Consider the following 18,864-nt stretch of genomic DNA (forward strand, 5'->3'; position numbering starts at 1 on the left):
GGAGAAACTACTCAGCCTACTGAGAACCGATGATTTTTTTCCTCTCATGGAACCCAGGGCCTTGCATATGCTAGGCAAGTACTCTACCACTGAGCTATACCCCACCCTCAGTTTCTTTTTTGTTTTTCAAGAGATGAAGGTTAAGTTTGGCTTATTTCTTTTTCTTTTTCTAGTCCTGGGGATTGAACCCAGGGCCTTGTGCATGCTAAGCACGTGTTCTACCACTGAGCTCCAGCTCCAATCCCTGGCTTATTTATTTTCTGATGCTTCTTTTCCATGTCAAAACTATGGTCATGTCTTAAGTAGGAGATTCCAGAATCTAAAGGAACACATCTAAGTGAGATGTCAGGGTTAGAAAACCAGACCCAGGTCCTGGGATTCTGGGATGAGTTGAAGATCTGCCCTGAAACACAGTTTTCTGATGCAATGCCTATTATTTAAAAATGTTGCAAGTGTTCCCATGTGTTTTCATACTGTATATATCTAAAACACAAAAAAATGAAGTGCAATTACTAAGGGCACTTGACATTTGCAACTTGAATATAAGGGGAAAATGACCAAAGAGGAGACAAAATTTGTACAGCAAAGCATGTTTAAATGAATGCATTCCTCTCGTTTCATCCTGCTTTAGTATTGCACAGGGAGACAAGGCAATTATTTATCTTGATTTGCTACCTGGACTTTAAAAGAGAGCAACAGAAACATTATACTATTTAGTGCTTCCTAATGAAAAATACGCTATCTCACTAGTTACGTAAAAAAGAATTGTATTCTTGTACATAAATTGACACAGGACAGTACACTGCCTTTACATCTTGAATGCTCATTATGCCGAGTAACAAGAGCGAAATATCCAAAAAAATACACAGTGTGACTAAATCTCCGAGTTGAATTCCTGCAGATGGGCAGTGGAGTAAGCTACAAGGAGAAAGGCTGCAGGAATATCTTGGGACAAGTGGGGTCCTGACTTCGGGTGGTGGAGAAAGAGATCACAGTGAACTCCCCAAACCCCAGGTGGGCTTGTGTGGTGGCGTAAAGCATGACAAGGCAGTCACAGACTTCTGGAGGAGGCCACACAGGCTGGTGTCTATCAGATGCATTTATGAAAATTGTATAATGACGATGTAGTATCAGCACAGGTGATTACTGCAAGGCCTCGGTCAATTTAAGGGCACAAGTGTTAAGTACCATAAAGCACACATCTCTGTCTCTGAAGGTATTTCCCTGTATGCTACGTGTGCAAGCATCTCCCCCCGCTTTGTGTTCCCCTTGCTCCTGCCCCGCTCTGGCCCCCTTCCTTTTCTGACAGGACCTAGCAGCAGCCTGGCATGAGCAGAGCTCTATAATTCAGTCCGGTTCACATAGAGGAGATACAAGTAACCACAAGCCCTTGAGTCACCCACGCAAGGAAACAGCTCTGCTTTGGTCTAAATGACTTACATTTTTCCTCGCCTGAATTAGCCGGTAATTACATGTGGGCAGACTTAGCCAGAATGGTCTAAATGATCAATTAGAAGGCAAAAAGGAGTTCCTTTCTTTAAAGTTCAAGGGTCCCCGCTGAAGAGCCCTACTTCCCAAGCGCTGCTTACTCGGGCTTGTGCCCAGCTCTCTGCAGGGCCTGACTATATTGTACATTTGCCTAACGATAATGAATTGAGTACTTATTTTGCAGGAAAATATAGGGCATTTCCATTACATGCAATCAAGCAAAAAGGCTGCAAAATGTGCCACTCCATTAATTCTAAACAGAATCCTTCCCAAATGTCACTGTGAAACCAGAGTATGGGGTTATTATAAATCTGAAGGAATTAAGACTAATTTTCATTTGTACAAAGGATTTGAGGGACACGACTCCTGCCACACACACACACCATTAATTGGGTTAAATTCAATTTGTCAATTTCAGTGTGAATCACCAAGCCCTGACCTAGCCTGCCCCAGTGGTGAGATCAGTGCTTCCTGTCTTCTCTGAGGACTCAGGTGTGCGCGGGCGCATGCGTGTGCACATACGCTTTAGAATGCTCAGTGGGGGCACATGCCCAAAGAATGTGATGTAATTGATGAGTTATTAACAGACATGTTGTTCAGAGAGGAAAAACAAATGCCAACTTCTGGTGAGTCACTCAACCTCCAAGCTTCAGTCTCCTCATCTGTAAAGGGGGATTATAACTTCTCCTCCAGGGGAGTTGTGAGGGCTAATGAACTTGAACACGGGAGAGGACTTAGCGTGGGCCTGGCATAGTTTATACCCATTAACAGGGACTGTGATCTGTGCATCTTCTGGGGACCATGCCTGAGCTGACTCCTGAAGCACACACAGGGACGTGTGGGCCTGGCACCTGGCCAGGTCCACTCCCCCAGCTCACTGCTGGGTAGTCCCAGGGCCTGGGAGGTGTGGCTCAGCCCACCAAGATATTGGTCATTTCCTTCCTGGTGTCCATTCCCACTATCTCTGGGCAGTTGCTGGGCTTGTGGAGAGCACACAGCAGGGCACGGGGACAAGCAGGGTAAGGCGGTTCCGAGGCTGGTCCAGTCTGCCGGCAGCAGGAGCTGCTGGGCGGCGGAGGCCCAGGCCTTCACTCCACGTTCCGGTACTTGGTGAAGAGGTTGTACAGCACTCGCAGCGTGGACTTCAGGTCACAGTTGACGATGTCTATGGAGAAAACAGAAAATGCCACCTGCCTCAGTGAGGGACATGCTCTAAGGTGGCATTCACTGTCCTCTTTTAGCCACCACTCATCCCCAACTGCCCAGTATGGGGGTGGACCCTGGGGCCTGTGGGTGTGGAAGGAGGGACAGAGGGTGCAGTGGGAATTCAAGGCAGGGGACAGCGAGGGACAGGGACAGGGGCACAAGGGTCTCACCTCTCACTAAAATAAAGCAGCCCCAGAGCACGCAGGCTTCACCCTGGAAACATCTCTAGACAGGAGGGCTACTGGCCATGTCCCCTGAATGTCCCTGTCCCTGAGGCCCTTCTCCCCCTGCCCCTGGCATTCACTACTGTGCCTACTTGGACAGTGGGAAGGAGGTGGGGAGTCAGGCCCCAGGCTGCCTCTTCCTTGGCCAGGGAGGCCCCGGCAGGGAGGACGCAGGCAGGCAGTCCCACAGATGGGTTTGAGGCACTGGAGGGCAGCTGGAGTTGGAATGTCCTTTCAGGAGAGTTCCACCAGGGGTTCCTGAGCTTCTAGGTAACCACCTCTTTCCTTCCTTCCTGGGACAGAAGGCCATACTTGAATGATGACACAAAGCCGCAGGAGCTTGCCAGGTAAAGAATCTGGCCAAGAACTCTGGGGGGCAGGGGGCGGGGTGTTACTGTGTCTTGCTAAACCTGGGATTGCTCTGGAAAGCTGCAAATAGGTGAGTTTGGCTGGAGAGGTGGGAGTGAGGGCTGCATCCTGGAAGGTTTCCAATTACACACTGTGGCGCTGAATGATTTTGGAAGCTAGAGATTGGATTCAGGCAGCTGCCAGGCTGGACATGACTCACTGACGTGTTTCGTAAAGTTTCTCCCCTCCCCATCCATCCACCCACCCACCCACCCACCCATCCATCCATCCATCCATCTCCATCTTCTTTGGCTGCTCCTCTAACCCCTGCTGGTTCCTCCCCTGTCCTTCCCTCTGACAAGGTTCCTCCACTGTCCTCCCTCCGCATTCCCTTAGAGGGTCATGCTGTAAAGAATTAAAGTAAATAAATAGAGAAGGAACTCTATTAGGAGTGCATAGAACCTCCTTAGGCTCCTCTCACCTCAGAGCCCCCTCTGCCTGTTCCCACCCAGGCCAGATCCTGCTCACACACCAACCCTGCTCTGGCCCAGCTGAGCCCAAACTTACGCCAAGTTCTCTTGTTGAGAGGCCACAGGTGCCCAGGAACCTCCCCAGAGGGTTCACAGTTTCCCTGTTGGCTCTCATGCTGCTTCATCCACTGGTCTGAGCAGCCCCGCTGGCTACCAAGGGGAATCCCTTGACCACTGGGCTGATTCCTATTCTCCCCTGACTGCTTGGTGTTGGTATTTCTTGAATTAAAAAAAAAAAATTTATGTGTTTTTTTTTAGTTACACTTGACAATAGAGTGTATTTTGACATGTCATACAGACATGGAGTATAACTTCCCATTCTTGTGGTCATACGTGATGTGGAGTTACACTGGTTGTGTACACACATATGAACACAGGAAAGTTATGTCCGGTTCATTCTACTGTCTTTCCCATTCCCATTCCTGCTCCCTTTCCCCCACTCTGCCCTGTCCAATCTGGTAAACTTTCCCTTCTCCCTCTTCCTACTGTAAGTAGTATTTGCATATCAGAACATTCAGCCTTGTTTTTTTTTTTGGGGGGGGGGATTGGCTTATTTCACTTAGCATGATAGTCTCCACTTCTAGCCATTTACTGGTAATTGCCGTAATTCCATTCTTCTTTATGGCTGAGTAATATTCCATTGTATATATGTATCACAGTTTCTTTTTCCATTCATTTGTTGAAGGGCTCCTAGGTTGGTTCCATAGCTTAGCTATTGTGAATTGAATTCTTATGAACATTGATGTGGCTGCATCACTATAGTTTGCTAATTTTAAGTCCTCTGGGTATATACTGAGGAGTGGGATAACTGGGTCAAGTAGTGGTTCCATACCTAATTTTTTGAGGAATCTCCATAGTGCTTTCCAGAGTGGTTGTACCAATTTGCAGTCCCATCAGCAATGTATGAGTGTACCTCTTTCCCTATATCCTTTACCAACATATATTGTTACTTGTATTCTTGATAATTGCCATTCTGACTGGAGAGAGATGAAATCTCAAAGTAGTTTTAATTTACATTTCTCTAATTGCTAGTGATGTTGAACATTTTTTAATATATTTGTTGACCATTCACATTTCTTCTTCTGTGAAGTGTCTGTTCAGTTCCTTTGCACATTTGTTGATTGGGCTATTTATTTATTTATTTATTGGTGTTAAGTTTTTTGAGTTCTTTATATATCCTGGAGATTAATGTTCTATCTGAGGTGCGTGTGGTGAAGATTTTCTCCCACTCTGTAGGCTCTCTCTTCACATTCTTGATTGTTTCCTTTGCTGTGAAGAAGCTTTTTAGTTTGATACCATCCCATTTATTGATTTTACTTCTTGCGCTCTACAGTCTTGTTGAGGTATTTGGTTCCTAAGCCAACATAGATGAAGAGTTGGGCCTACTTTTTCTTCTAGTCGGCGCAAGGTCTCTTGGTTTTATGCCTAGGTCTTTTGATCCACATTTGAGTTTGAATTTTATGCAGGGTGAGAGATAGGGTTCAATTTCATTCTACTACATATGGACTTCCAGTTTTCCCAGACTCATTTGTTGAAAAGGCTGTCTTTTCTCCAATGTACACTATGGTGCCTTTGACTAGTATGAGGTAACTGTATTCATGTGGGTTTGTCTCTGTGTCTTCTATTCTGTACCATTGGTCTTCAAGTCTGTTTTGGTGTCAATACCATGCCATTTTTGTTACTATTGCTCTGTGGTTAATTGAAGTTCTGGTATTGTGATAGTTCCTGCTTCACTTTTCTCATGGAAGATTGCTTTGGCTATTATGGGCCTCTTATTTCTACAAAGAAATTTCATGACTGCTTTTTCTATTCCTATGAAGAACATCATTGGAACCTTAATAGGAACTGCATTAAATGTGTATAGCACTTTTGGTAGAATGGCCATTCTGACAATATTAATTCTGCCTATCCAAGAACAGGGGAGAACTTTCCATCTTCTAAGGTCTTCTTCAATTTCTTCCTTTAGAGTTCTGTATTTTTCATTGTAGACGTCTTTCACCTCTTTTGCTGGATTGATTCCCAAATATTTTTTGGAGGCGATTATGAATGGATAATCTTCCTAATTTCTTTTTCAGTAGATTCACCACTGATGTATGGGAACATAGTGTTAATTTTATATATCACTACTTTGCTGAACTCATTTATGAGTTCTAGAAGTTTTCTAGTGGAGTTTTTTGGGTCTTCTAAATATAGAATCATGTCATCATTAATTAGTGATAGTTTGATAGTTCTTTTTTTCCTATTTGTCTTCCTTTAATTTCTTTCTTTTGTCTAATTGCTCTGGCTAGAGTTTCAAGGATGATGTTGAATAAATGTAGTAAAAGAGGGCATCCCTGTGTTTTTAGAGGGAATGTCTTGAATTTTTCTCCATTTAGAATGATGTTGGCTTTGAGTTTAGCATACATAGCTTTTACAGTGTTGAAGCATGTTCCTACAACCTCTAGTTTTTCTAGTGTTTTGAACATGAATGGTTGCTGTATTTTGTCAAATGCTTTTCCTGCATCTATTGAAATAATCATGTGATTCTTGTCTTTAAGTCTATTGATGTGAAGAATTATGTTTATTCATTTCCATATGTTGAACCAACCTTGCATTCCTGGGATGAATTCTACTTGATTGTGGTGCACTATCTTTTAATATGTTTTTGTATGCAATTTGCCAGTATTTTATCAAGAATTTTTGCATCTATGTTAATCACGGATATTTATCTGAAATTTTACTTCCTTGATGTGTTTTTGTCTGGTTTTGGTATCAGGGTGATAATAGCTTCATAAAATGAATTTGGAAGAGTCCCCTCCTTTTCTATTTCATGTAATAACTTGAGGAGGATTGGAGTTAGTTCTCCTTTGAAGGACTTGTAGAACTTGGCCAAGAATCTGTCTGCTCCTGGGCTTTTCTTTCTTGGTAGGCTTTTGATGGTATCTTCAATTTCAGTGCTTAAAATTGATCGGTTTAAATTTTCTATGTTCTCCTGATTCAATTTGGTAGGTCATATATGTCTAGAAATTTGTCAATGTTTTTAAGATTTTCTATTTTAGTAGAGTATAAATTTTCAAAATATTTTTGGATTATCATCTGTATTTCAATAATGTCCATTATGATATTTCCCTTTTCATCATGAATTAGTATTTGAGTTTTCTCTTTCTCTTCATTAGCTCAGCTAAGAGTTTACAAATTTTATATATTTTTTCACAGAATCAACTTTTTGTTTTGTCAATTTTTTGGATTGTTTCTTTTGTTTCAATTTAAATGATTTTAGCTCTCATTTAAACTATTTCCTGTCTTATACTGCTTTTGGTGTTGATTTGTTCTTTATCTAGGGCTTTGAGATGTAATGTTATTTGTTGACTTTCTATGCTTTTCATGAGTGAGCTCAATGCAATGAACTTTCCTTTTAGCACTGCCTTCATAGTGTCCCAGAGATTTTGATATGTTGTATCGTTATTCTCATTTACCTCTAAGTAATTTTTATTTCATCCCTGATTTCTCCTGCTATCCATTGGTCATTCAATAGCATATTATTTAGTCTCCAGGTGTTAGATTAGCTTCTATTTTTTAATTTTATCCTTGATTTCTAATTTCATTCCATTATGATCTGATAGAATGCAAGGTATTATTTCTTACTTTGTATTTGCTCAGAATTGCTTTGTAGCCTAAGGTATGATCTACTTTAGAGAGGGATCCATGTGCTGCTGAGAAGAAAGTGTATTCACTCATTGATGGATAAAATATTCTATATATGTCCATTAAGTCTAAATTATTAATTGTATTTTTTAGTTCTATAGCTTCTTTTTTTAGTTTTTTGTTTGGAGAATCTATCCAGTGGTGATAAAGGTGTGTTACAGTCATGCAGTATTATTGTGTTATGGTCTATTTGATTCTTAAAGTTAAGAAGAGTTTGCATCTTAATATACATAAATGCTCCATTGTTTGGGGCATAAATATTTACAACTGTACGTCTTGTTGATGTAAGATTCCCTTAAGCAGTATGAAATGTCCTTCTTTGTCCCTTCTGCTTATCTCTGGCTCAAAGTCCATTTTATCTGATATGAGGATAGAAACCCCTGCTTGTTTATGAGATCCATGTGAGTGATATATTTTTTTTCCCCATTTTGCCTTCAAAATGTGGATGTCTTTGCCTATGAGGTAAGTCTCTTGGACACAGCATATTGTTGGCTCTTGTTTTTTAATTCAATCTGCCAGTCTGAGTTTAGCCCATTTACATTCAATGCTACTATTGAGATATGATTTTTATGCCCTATCATTTTGATTTATTTCTGGTTTTTAATTTGAATTACTTTCTTCTTTGATTGAATATTCTTCTAGTGTATTTCCTCCCTTTGCTGGTTTTCATTTCTATTTTACATTTATTCTTCATGAAATATTTTGTTGAGAATATTCTGTAGTGTAGGCTTTCTAGTAGTGAATTCTTTTAGCTTTAGTTTATCATGGAAGGTTTTTATTTCATCATCAATTCTGAAGCTTAATTTTGCTGGGTATAGTATTCTTGGCTGGCATCCATTTTCTTTCAGAACTTGTTATATATTATTCCAAGACCTCCTAGCTTTGAGGGTCTGGGTTGAGAAATCAGCTGAGATCCAGATTGGTTTCCCTCTAAATGTGACTTATTTTTCTCTGTCAGCCTTTAAAATTCTACCCTTATTCTCTGTGTTAGGCATTTTCATAATATTGTGCCTCGGTGTGGGTCTGTTGTAATTTTGTATATTTGGGGTCCCGTAAGCCTCCTGTATCTGAATTTCCATTTCATTCTTTATGTTTGGGATTTTTTTTTGATATTATTTCATTGAAAAGATTGTGCATTCCTTTGGTTTGCATCTTGAGCCTTCATCTATCTCAACAAATCTTAAATTTGGTCTTTTCAGGTTATCCCATGTTTCTTGGAAGTTCTATTCATGGTCTCTTAACATTTCTCCATGGTCAACTTTATTTTCAAGACTATATGTTTTGTCTTCATTGAATGAAACTCTGTCTTCCAAGTGGTCTAATCTGTTGGTGGTGCTTTCCACTGAATTTTTAAATTTGGTTTATTGATTCCTTCATCTCAAGGATTTCTGTTCAATATTTTTTCAGAATCTCTCTCTCTCTATTGAAGTGATCTTTCACTTCCTGTGTTTTCTCCTGATATCACTTCTTACATTGTCCTTTACAGTGCATTTCTTAAATTTTATTCAAGCCAAACATTAGGAAGTGACTCTGGGGTGGGGGGAACTGCTGGAAAGGCAGAGGGGGCAACAATGAGATAAGCAGGGGAGTGTGAAGGAGAAAGCAGAGGTGCATCAGGGTCCCTACAGCAAGCTCCTGGCCAGGCTCCTCTGAGTCTCCATTTCATTTCATCCAGTGCACCCTGACCATCAGGCTGTGCAGTGTGAATACTTCATAACCCAGGGGTCTCCTACAGACTGTGGCATAAAGGGTGCCCTTTGGAGTCGTGCAGCCCACAGCCATTTCCTTGAGGTCCAAATCTTCAACCATGGCTTTGCAGGTACAACCTGACCTGGTCTAGCTTTCCAGCTCATTTCCTGCCACACCCCTCCCCATTCACTATGCACTGCTGCTACACTGGCTTCTATTCTTTGTCTCCCCTTGAACTGTGCTCAGTCTCTGCCCATGTGGTTGCAATATCTAGGTTATTCTTCCACATGATTTGGCTGCTGATCTTCCTGCAAACCTTGGCTCCAAGCACCAGTGCTTCAGGGAAGCCTTCCCCAAACACTGCCAGGGATGGCTCCTTGTTTCATATTTTTAGATCCCCATGGTCTTCCTTTCTAGTGCTCCCTCAGGTTCTCAGTCCGTGACTTGTGTGCATATTTGAGGCCTGGACTGTGAACTCCTTGAGCAAAGAGAGCCTTCCTCATTTGCTGGCATGCCTGGCCTGATGTGTGGCAGGAACAGACCCTGCAACAAGGCCACATGCTACCAAGAGGAAGAATAGGATTAGGGTGGGTTCTCAGGGTCATGGCCCTAGCAGGTGGCTTGGGAGAGAGCAAGGCCATGAACAGAAGAAGATAAAGCATTAGCAGAGAACCAGCAGGCAAAGGGGGCAAAAGAAAATAAAAAAACAGTGGAGGAGTTTGGGGCCTGAGGAAAGATATAGATGGAGGCTGGAGGATTTGTTTTCATCAAACCCTTTAAAAAAATTTTTTTTTAAATGTTGCTGGGAATTGAACCCAGGGCCTTATATGTGCCAGGCAAGCACTCTACCACTTAGCCACATCCTTAGCTTGTTTTACCTTTTAAAAGACAGGTGAATTCTGAGGCTGCTAGAGAGAGAAATATCCAAATGGGGGAACATTTCAAACTGGCCATTTTATTTAATTTTAATGACTGCTAAGGTTTGGATACTACAATTCCATTACCTCTGGGTGACCCTGGTAATCTAAGTCAGTTTTCTCACTGGTAAAACGGGGTAAAAACTTTATGAAAAACACCTGGAACATATTAAGGGTCCTTTAAATAGCAATTTCCTGCTTTCCCATTTTTGCTCATGAATGGAGCTCTTATGTACAGCGAGCATTGTGCACACTGCACAACTCCAGGGGTCACCATTCACGTGGACTAAGCCCTGCTTCTTAGGAAATCCGAGTTTGATTCTTCACCATCACCGCCTTCACCACCAGGTGGGCTGGGTAAAGGGGAGTCTTCAGTCAGAGATGTTGCTTATCTATTCTTCTCAAGAGAGCCAATAGCTGGCCTTCCACACAGTCCCAGGCAGACTAGTAAAGGAGTATGAGGCTGAGCTGTCTTAGCTGGGAGAAGGGTTCCTAGGACTGTATTGTGACTCCACAGTATATAAACAGCCTGAGTAAAGCCCTGGCCTAATCAGTTGTCTGATTAGCAACTGCTGATTGCCTCTGTGCTGGCCTGGGCCCCTCTCTGAGAGCAGAAAGGATGGTGGCTGAGCCACCAAAGGCTGTCTGGCTGGTTGGGGCAAAGAGACAAATCAGGCCCAAGGCAGCTCAAGGACAGAATAGCCTCTGGCCAATGACTCTGGCCCCATTGGCATTAGTGACTCTTTTAACTGAGAATTTTCCATGTACATGGTATAATGGGTATTTCTTTTCTTCCTTAAAAAAAAAAGTTCTTTTATTTTTGATTGGCACATAATAATTGTATGTCATTATTGGGTACAGTGTGATGCTTTCATTCAGGTATATATTGTGCAATGATCAAATCAGGGCAACTAGCGGACTCACCACCTTAAATATTCATCGTTTCTTTGTAGTGAGAACATTCAAAATCCTCTCTTGGAGCTATTTTGAAATGTACATGCATTCTTAACTGTCTTCACTCTACTGTGCAACCCAGTAGCAGAACTGACTCCTCCTATCGGACAGTAACTTTGTATCCGATGGCCAGCCTCTCTCCAGCCTGTCCTCCCCCTACTCCCCCATACTCTGGTAGCTACCAATCTATTCTGAATTTGTACAAGATCAATGTTTTAAGGTTCCATATATGTGTGAAATCGTGCAGTGTTTACCTTTTTGTGCCTGGCTTATTTCACGTAACATAATGATCTCCAGGTCCATCCACGTTGCCACAGTAACAGGATGTCATCCTTGCTATGGCTAACAGTATTCCATGGTGTACGTGTAGTACATGTTCTTTATTCTTCCACTGATGGATGTGTAGGATATTTCCATTTCTTGGCTATTGTGACTGGGAGTGTGGACATCTCTTCATCATACCAATTTCATTTCCTTTAGGCATACACCTAGGAGTGGACCGCTGGCTCTCACGGCAGTTCTCTGTTTTCGTTTTCTGAGGACCCTCCATACTGTATTCCAGGTGGCTGTACCAATTTACATTCCCACCAACAATGTGTAAGAGTGCTCTCATGGGTCTTCGTGGACTCGTCTCCTGCCGTGTGGACCCACTCACCTGTGAATGGAATGGCAGCCCATAGGGCACACTAACTTCCTATTACTGCTGCAATCACTACCAAAATTCGGTGTCTTAAAATGACACTGATTTATTTTCTCAGTTTTAGGGATCCAAAGTCCAAGACTGGTCTCTGGGAGGCACTCAAAAGTGTCGTCATGGCTGGTTCCTTTGGAAGGCTCTAGTGGAGACTACTGCAAAGTCACTATCCCAGCGTTCAGGGGCAGCCTGCGTTCTTTGACTCGCAGACCTCTTCCATCTTCAAAGCCAGCGCTGGTGGGCAAGACTTTCTCGGGCCATGTCACTCTGACACTTGCCTCCCTCTTCCACTTACAAGCACTCTTGCAATTACACTGAGATGACTTAGATCATCTGGGACATTCTCCTCATCTCAGGATTTAATATCTGCAAACTTCCCTTTGCCACGTAAGGGAACTTATGAACAGATTCCAAGGTTAGGAAGTAGTTTATTTTTTATTATTTTTTTTTGGTGTGTGTGTGGGGGGTGGATTATTTTGTCTACCACACAGGGTATTACAAATCTCCAACTACACTAGATAAAGACACACAGTTTTCCAAAATGGTTGAATTGATTTGTATTCAGCAGTGACTGTGGCTCTGCATCTTTGCCAACACTTGGTATGACGAGAGTTTAAAATTTCTGTCACCATTGGCTTCCGTACACTGCCTTCCAGGGAGATGGGGAAGGGAGGTGAATGGTTTCCACATTACCAGCCAGTGACCAAGTCCTCCCCAAGTCAGCTGACTGCCTGGAACCGGGCTACCACCACGTGCTTGGTTTTTAGCATCCTTTGCCAGTCTGCTTCCAGCTCCCACACTCCTTAAATTGTAGATATTCCATCGGCTACTGGCTGTGCTATAGACTTCAGTCCTGCCTGGCGCTAGATGACTTCTGGGTCCCCACTGTCCTGTCAAGCTGGGTTTTAACAATATGACAAGTCTCCCTGAGTGGTGAGAGTGGAGGATGGCTATGCATTTGAAGATACATGCATCCCTAAATTAAAAGGCACCAGCTTCATCCCAGTATTTTAGCTGCTCTGCTTGATATGAACTTGGTACTTGCCTTGGCTTACGGTCATTAGATAACTAAAAGGTTGTGAAGCCTGGGCAGTTGGAATCATCGAACATGCAGACCCAAGGCTTCCAGGGGAGTTCAAGTTCTAACGACATGGTAGAGAATGCATTTTCCTGACCTTGCACACATTTTGCATGAAGGAGAGCCAGTCGGATCCTGAGACATCCGTGAACAATTGCCCACGTTGGTACCTTCTGCAAAGTCTGCAGCCTTTACCATGAAATCTCACTCTCCAGGGAGAATCCCAGAAACTAGGGGGAATGCCGGGAGACACTTCTCACAAAGTACAACTTTATAAAACACCATTTCAATTCCCCTTTATGTGCTGCAAATTCTCAGCCTGGGCACCATGCCCAGTGTAACAACAAATAAAACAGATGTGTTTTTCCATTTGCATTGTTCAGGAAGTTTCATATTAAGTAGTGCACAAGATATGTCATCTATATGCTGAAATATTCTTATAGATTGACTGACACTGGGAACATCATCTGTCCTGAGGGAAACAAATGCCTGAACACCCAAATATCAGAAAAAGTGTTTCCAATCTGTAATTGAGAAGTTTCATATTAAGCAGTTCAAGAACATGGCAGCAGAAGGAATGGTCAGCATTCTTCTGCTCGGTCTCTCCTACTCAGAAGCAGGGTATTCAAGGTCTGCTCACAAGATGCAGCGAGTCTTCCTAAAGGTGTTAGGATGTTGAGTGGCCTTGCTAGGGGCAGAGCCCCAGGGGACACAAACCATGCTAGAGCTCCTCCCTTCGAGGTGAACAGAGGCTTAGGACCAGGTGGGAATGAACGAGAACAAGGGCTGACCTTGGTTGGCTGGAGCTGATCATTACCGAGGTCTGTCCCCAGGTCTGGCTTTAGCTCACTCCTCCATCCTAATTCCCACACATCAGAACCCTCCCCAATCCTTGTCTTCTAGCCCAGCTGTCACCATCTCCATCCTACATTCCTCACTGAACCCAATCAAAGTGGTCCCATGGCCTCAATCCTTACAGCCTTAGCTATACCTCTTCCCCGGCAGATAAATATGGCTGTCATTCTATTTGGGCGACCAGGTGCATCTTTTCTCTGGTTGTCTATAAAAGCCTTGAGGTCAGAGATGGTCTTAACCCTCTTGACTATCATGATTGGCAGGGTCTCTGGCCCAACTAAGCCAGAGCCCAAACCCTCTGTGTGGAGTTTTGGGGGAGGAACTCAGAGCAAAGGCAGCAACGGGATAGGAGCACACAACCTCCAGGAAGTGGCTAGGAAAGTGCAAGCACAAGGGCCCAGGACTGGCCTTCTCAGGGTTCTAATTGGACATAATCAGACATTATCTGTGATGCAGCCTGGTAAAACACTGCAGTCAGTAAGTGGCAGGAAAATAAACACCTGGACCAAGAAGACTGCTGAGAGAAATGTGCCTTCTTCACACACACACACACACACACACACACACGGCCACACGGGAGCACATGGGAGCACACGGGAGCTGTGGGAGCATCTGTTCCTTTTGCACTTCCCCGAGTCTCAACCAGCCAGCCCTCTGTATCCATAGGTTCTACTTCTGAGGATTCAACCAACTATGGCTCAAAAATCCTCAAAGGTTGCATCTATACCAAACGTGTATGGAGTTTTTTATTTTCTTTGCCATTATTCCCTAAATAATACTGTATGCCAACTGTTGGGTAGTAGTATAAGTAATTTAGAGATGATACAATGTGAAGGACATGAACGTCCTCTGAGTTTAGTATTCTTGGGGAGTCTTGCTACCAATCCTCCAGGGATACTAGGGGACTACTCTATTTGCAATCCAAACCCCCCAAATTAAGCCTTATCCTGGGGCACAGCTGGAGCTGGCAAAGCTCCCCATCTGTTGGGACAGGGGAGGCAGCAAGGGTCAGCACAGAGCTGTCTAAGCTCTTCCTTCATCCCCACTGTACCAGCAGGTCAGCACTCTGCAGGGATAGAAAAATCTGGAAATTTGGCACAGGGTAGTTTCTGCAGCAGCACTTCTACTTGGGCCCTGATCCCAGTTGTGGATTTCAGATTCTTTCTTCCTGTGGTCCTGTGTCTTGCGGTTCACAGTGTCTCCAAGGTTGAGTGGCTATACCCAGTCCTGCCTTCCCCGGCAAACAGCACCACAGAAGCCTTCAGAAAAGAAGGCTGCTACAAAACCTGCTACAAAATCTGAGCCTCTCCCCGAGTCCTGAATACTTGTGTGCAGGGAGATGGTTGTGCCCTGTGGTCACAAACCCAGAGAAGAGCACATTACCTTCTGGCCGAGGTTTCGGCTTCTCTAAACCTCCATCTTGCATAAGCTCAAAGGCGAAGGAGACATTCAAGACCTGGAGAGAGAGAGGCAGGGTGCACAGGGTATGTCTCAGTACGTGTCATCGCATACTCATCCTAGATCTGCTCCTGGGAAGTGAAGGAGCTCGGCACTGTAGCGGAGGGGCAGAGGCTGAGCTAATCTGAAGCAGCAACATGGCTACAGAAGGGGCAGGCCACGTGGAGCCTGGGCAGCTGATCCCAGTCGGCTGGCGGAGGAGCGGGCTCTTCCTTTCCTACTGTGTTCCTGTGTCAACTGCCAGGACTTCAAGCTTGGTGATGTCACTGCACATATTGGGAAGGGTCAGATGACAAGACAGGTTGAAAAGGCAGAGAAGGATCTCTGGACCAAATGCCTGTTATCTAGCAAGCAGGATGTGGCAGCTCACAAGAGGCTGTCTGAGCCAGGCTGGGCATGGGCATCAGGTCTGACCGGCCTCACGGCCACCTCCCCTGTCACCTTTGGAGAGTGATGCAGCTGGACGTGCCCTTGGCAAGGGCACGTGGCTAGGGGAAGGGAGGACTGTTTGGGATGCTCAGGCTCTACATGTGGATCCTTCCCAGCTCAGCAGCTCATGAGAATGGGCCTCGCCTCCAACCATTGAAGACCCAACAGCCCAGTGAAGGGGAGGGCAGATCAGCTGGATGTGGGCTATGGGCTTCCCTTGATGCCCCTCCCCCTTACCTTCTGTTCAAAGCTGTCTGGGGTCAGGAAGAAGCTGTGCAGGGGCACAAAGTAGCCCTCTAGGAGCCCCATTAGAAGCACCAGGTACACTCCATCTGCAAACTGGAGGTAGAGAGCCAGGTGAGGGGAAGAGCCAGGTGAAGGAGAGAGTCAGGTGATAGTGCTGGCCCAAGTCCCCCCACCAAGCCCCATCCAGTGGGCTCATCTGCTGCCAAGTTATCTCACCCAAAGGCAACCTCCCCATGCAGACTGCGGGTGGGGGTGAGGGTGGTGGTCCAAGGCGGGCAGTCTGCTCTGTAGTGGCCTTCCCCTAAACTGGCTGGTCTAATACAGGAGCCATAGGCACAGACCCCTGTCTTAGTTGACTGGCATTTACAGAGCACTAACAGCATACCCCTCCTGATTTGGGTGTGGGGCCTGGAGTCTATCACGTGTGGCTCCTGCCCTTCAGAAGGTCACAGTCCCATGGAGACTGCTGTGGAGGCTGTGTGGCAGCTGCTCTGAGAGACTGAGAAAGGCCACCCTCCTACTGAAGGTGGTAGAGAGGGCAGCGGGGGAGCAGGCTTAAGAAGGATTTGGTATTTCAGGTGGAGCTGGCTTGAGAAAGAGGTCTGGAGCACATCTGATATTCTAGAACCTTTCAAAGTGGGCTGGGGCAGCACATGCTCATGGGTATCAGCCACAGTTTCTTGGGATCACTGTAGGAAGTCTGAGGTATGGGTCAGGCCAGTGCATATGCCCACTGAGCTCTGCAGGGTGGCCAGCCTGGGCCTCTGCTCAGCCTCCACTGAGGGCTAGAGAACATGAGCCTGTTCCTGACCTAGGGTGGTGCCTCCCGGCTCCTACCTGCCACCTGAGGTGGGTAGGGTCTGAGTGTGGCTCATCTTATAGTACCCATGGTAGACAGGAGAGCAGATCTCAGAATCTCTGTCAAAATCAATGCCCTCTGGCTGGAAGCCAGTCAACTGGGCCTCATCCTTGCTGTGGCTGGAATAGGTTGAGGGTAAAAGAATTCAATCTGTGAACCTAGGAGGGACCCTGGGTTAGGGGAAGGGCAGCTCCCACACAGACTGCTCCTCACCTGGGATGGCTGGTTCTGCCTAATAGGTGGGAACAGTGGGGGAAACCTACAACAGACCCCAGAGCTCTGGGCTGTGGCTCCCTGCCCTGGAAAGCAGGTGAAAGTTCTAGAAACCTATTCTAGCCCCCTTGAGGAAGCTTCATTTTTCTAAAGTGTTCCTTATTTCATGAAAGAGTATACTAAGTTCATTCCGCAGTGGAGAACTCAGACTCAGCAATGCCTTTACAGATAATGGGAGGTGGCAGCAAGAGGAATCCTACTATAGAAGTTCACCTGGAAGGAGAGGATGTGGGGAGTCAGGGTACAATCCATTAAAGACGAGTATAGACAGTAGAAAAAGAACTCTCTGGTAGATTCTAGTTGGGGAATCTGGTGGACACTACTTTTCACCAGGAGATTCCAGTCACTACCAGTTGTGAGGCTAATGGACACAGGTGCCATCTCTGGAGGCACCAGGAGGCGCATAGCATCACTTAGCGGGTACTGGTACAGAAAACACACCCTGAATCTCATCACGAGAAGAACAATCGAGGGGTATCCTATAGTTGCCTTCATCTGATAATGGTACTGTGGTCACCTAAGAGAATTTGTTTTAAGAGATGTATGTGAAATATTTAGGGGTGGAAAGAGAGAAAAAGATGTGACCAAATATTAACAATAGGTGTGTCCAGGTGAAGAGCATACAGGTATTTGTTCTTGCAACTTCTCAAAATACAAAGCTGGGAAAAAAAAAATCCACAGAGCAATCCATCCAGTTCAGCCCTCTGAGGAGCACAGGTCCCCCATCATGTCTCAGCCTGGAAAACCCTCCTGGCCCAGGGAGGGGTACTTGGAACACTGCCTGGCAATCAGGGCCCTTCCCCCACCCACACCTGGGCTGTCACTCACCTGGGTTTCCAATTCTGTGACCTCCAGGTTCAGTTTATTCAGATGCTTGTTCACAAAAGTGATGAGTGTCTAAAAGAGAAGTGCAGGGACACTGAGATGCGAGGCCACCCCGGGACTTCCCGTGAAGATGGGCATCCTGTGCAAAGGCCCCAGGCCAGCAGGGAGAGGTACAAGTCCCTGCACAGCTCCCACATGATGCAGAGCTGAGAGGAAATGCTAAGTGCCAAGAGGCAGGACGACAGGTGGGGTGTCTGAGCCTGGGGGCGGGGGGAGCAAGGGGAGTTGGGAAGGGGCCAGAGGCAAATGGTCCTGCTGGGTCCTTCCTCTGGCCTCTTCTTTGTGGCAGCTGCCTATGCCCAGGGAGACAGGGAATGTGCACAGGGAGCAGGGAGGCTGGGCTCAGTGTGGGGGGAAGACAGGGAGGGCATGCGATGGAAGAAGAAAGGACCCGGAGGAGGCACTAGTGAGGACAGCAGGTGAAAGACGTTGGGGGAAGCCACCAGCACTGCCACCACAGGAGTGGGTTTTCCTAGTGTCGTGGGCATCCCACCTCCCTTGAGGCACCTCATTCCCACCTTTTTCACTACGTTGAGTTTGTCAGGCGCGTGGTCGAACAAGGTGTCGAAGGCATCGCGTTCTGAAAAGAGAGAACCGTTATGTTGAGCACACGGTGGCTTCTTAGCAGGAAGGCCCACCCAGGTTCCAGAGCCATGAGCCTTTGAGGGCCACGTGGTCAATTAGCTACCATCAGGAAGGCTCCGGTTCAGGCTGTTCTGGGAACGTCTGGGCCTGTGGCTGAGCTGGGTTGATTGTTACCCTCAGGGCCTTTCCTGTGTGCGTCTACCCTGGTGTACAGGGCTGAGCTGGGCGTGGGGGCTCTGCCAGGCTGTGACCTGAGATTAGTCATATCATGATGTAGTCATGGTTCTGAAGCATTTCTGAAGCTATCTGAGGTAGAATGTTATCCACATATCAAATCATCCCACCCTCTAAGTTTCAAAAGCAGGTCAGTCACACAAGCATCCTGGCAGAGGTCACAGACAAGAGGACGGGCACCGGGGAAGCTCCAGGTTGGAACATGAGTGCTTCCTCCTGAGGGATGTA

The 18,864-nt window shown here is 45.5% G+C and overlaps 1 protein-coding gene across 1 annotated transcript in view; it reads right to left on the reverse strand.

The window, feature by feature from the left end:
* Positions 1-574: 574 nt before the first annotated feature.
* The window catches only part of Parva (parvin alpha), a 154,364-nt gene continuing 136,074 nt past the window's right edge, over positions 575-18,864 (reverse strand). The window contains exons 9-13 of the mRNA XM_046438051.2: positions 18,336-18,397; positions 17,761-17,829; positions 15,792-15,893; positions 15,051-15,123; positions 575-2,653 (exon numbers count right to left, since the gene is read on the reverse strand). Of these exons, the coding sequence (XP_046294007.1) occupies positions 2,577-2,653; positions 15,051-15,123; positions 15,792-15,893; positions 17,761-17,829; positions 18,336-18,397 (383 nt within the window). The 3' untranslated portion in view covers positions 575-2,576. The remainder of the gene's footprint in view (positions 2,654-15,050; positions 15,124-15,791; positions 15,894-17,760; positions 17,830-18,335; positions 18,398-18,864) is intronic.

The sequence above is a fragment of the Marmota monax genome, unplaced genomic scaffold (genome assembly GCF_021218885.2).
Source record: "Marmota monax isolate L192 unplaced genomic scaffold, Marmota_monax_Labrador192_F-V1.1 WCK01_AAM20220418_F8-fsc00061, whole genome shotgun sequence".
Lineage (NCBI taxonomy): Eukaryota > Metazoa > Chordata > Mammalia > Rodentia > Sciuridae > Marmota > Marmota monax.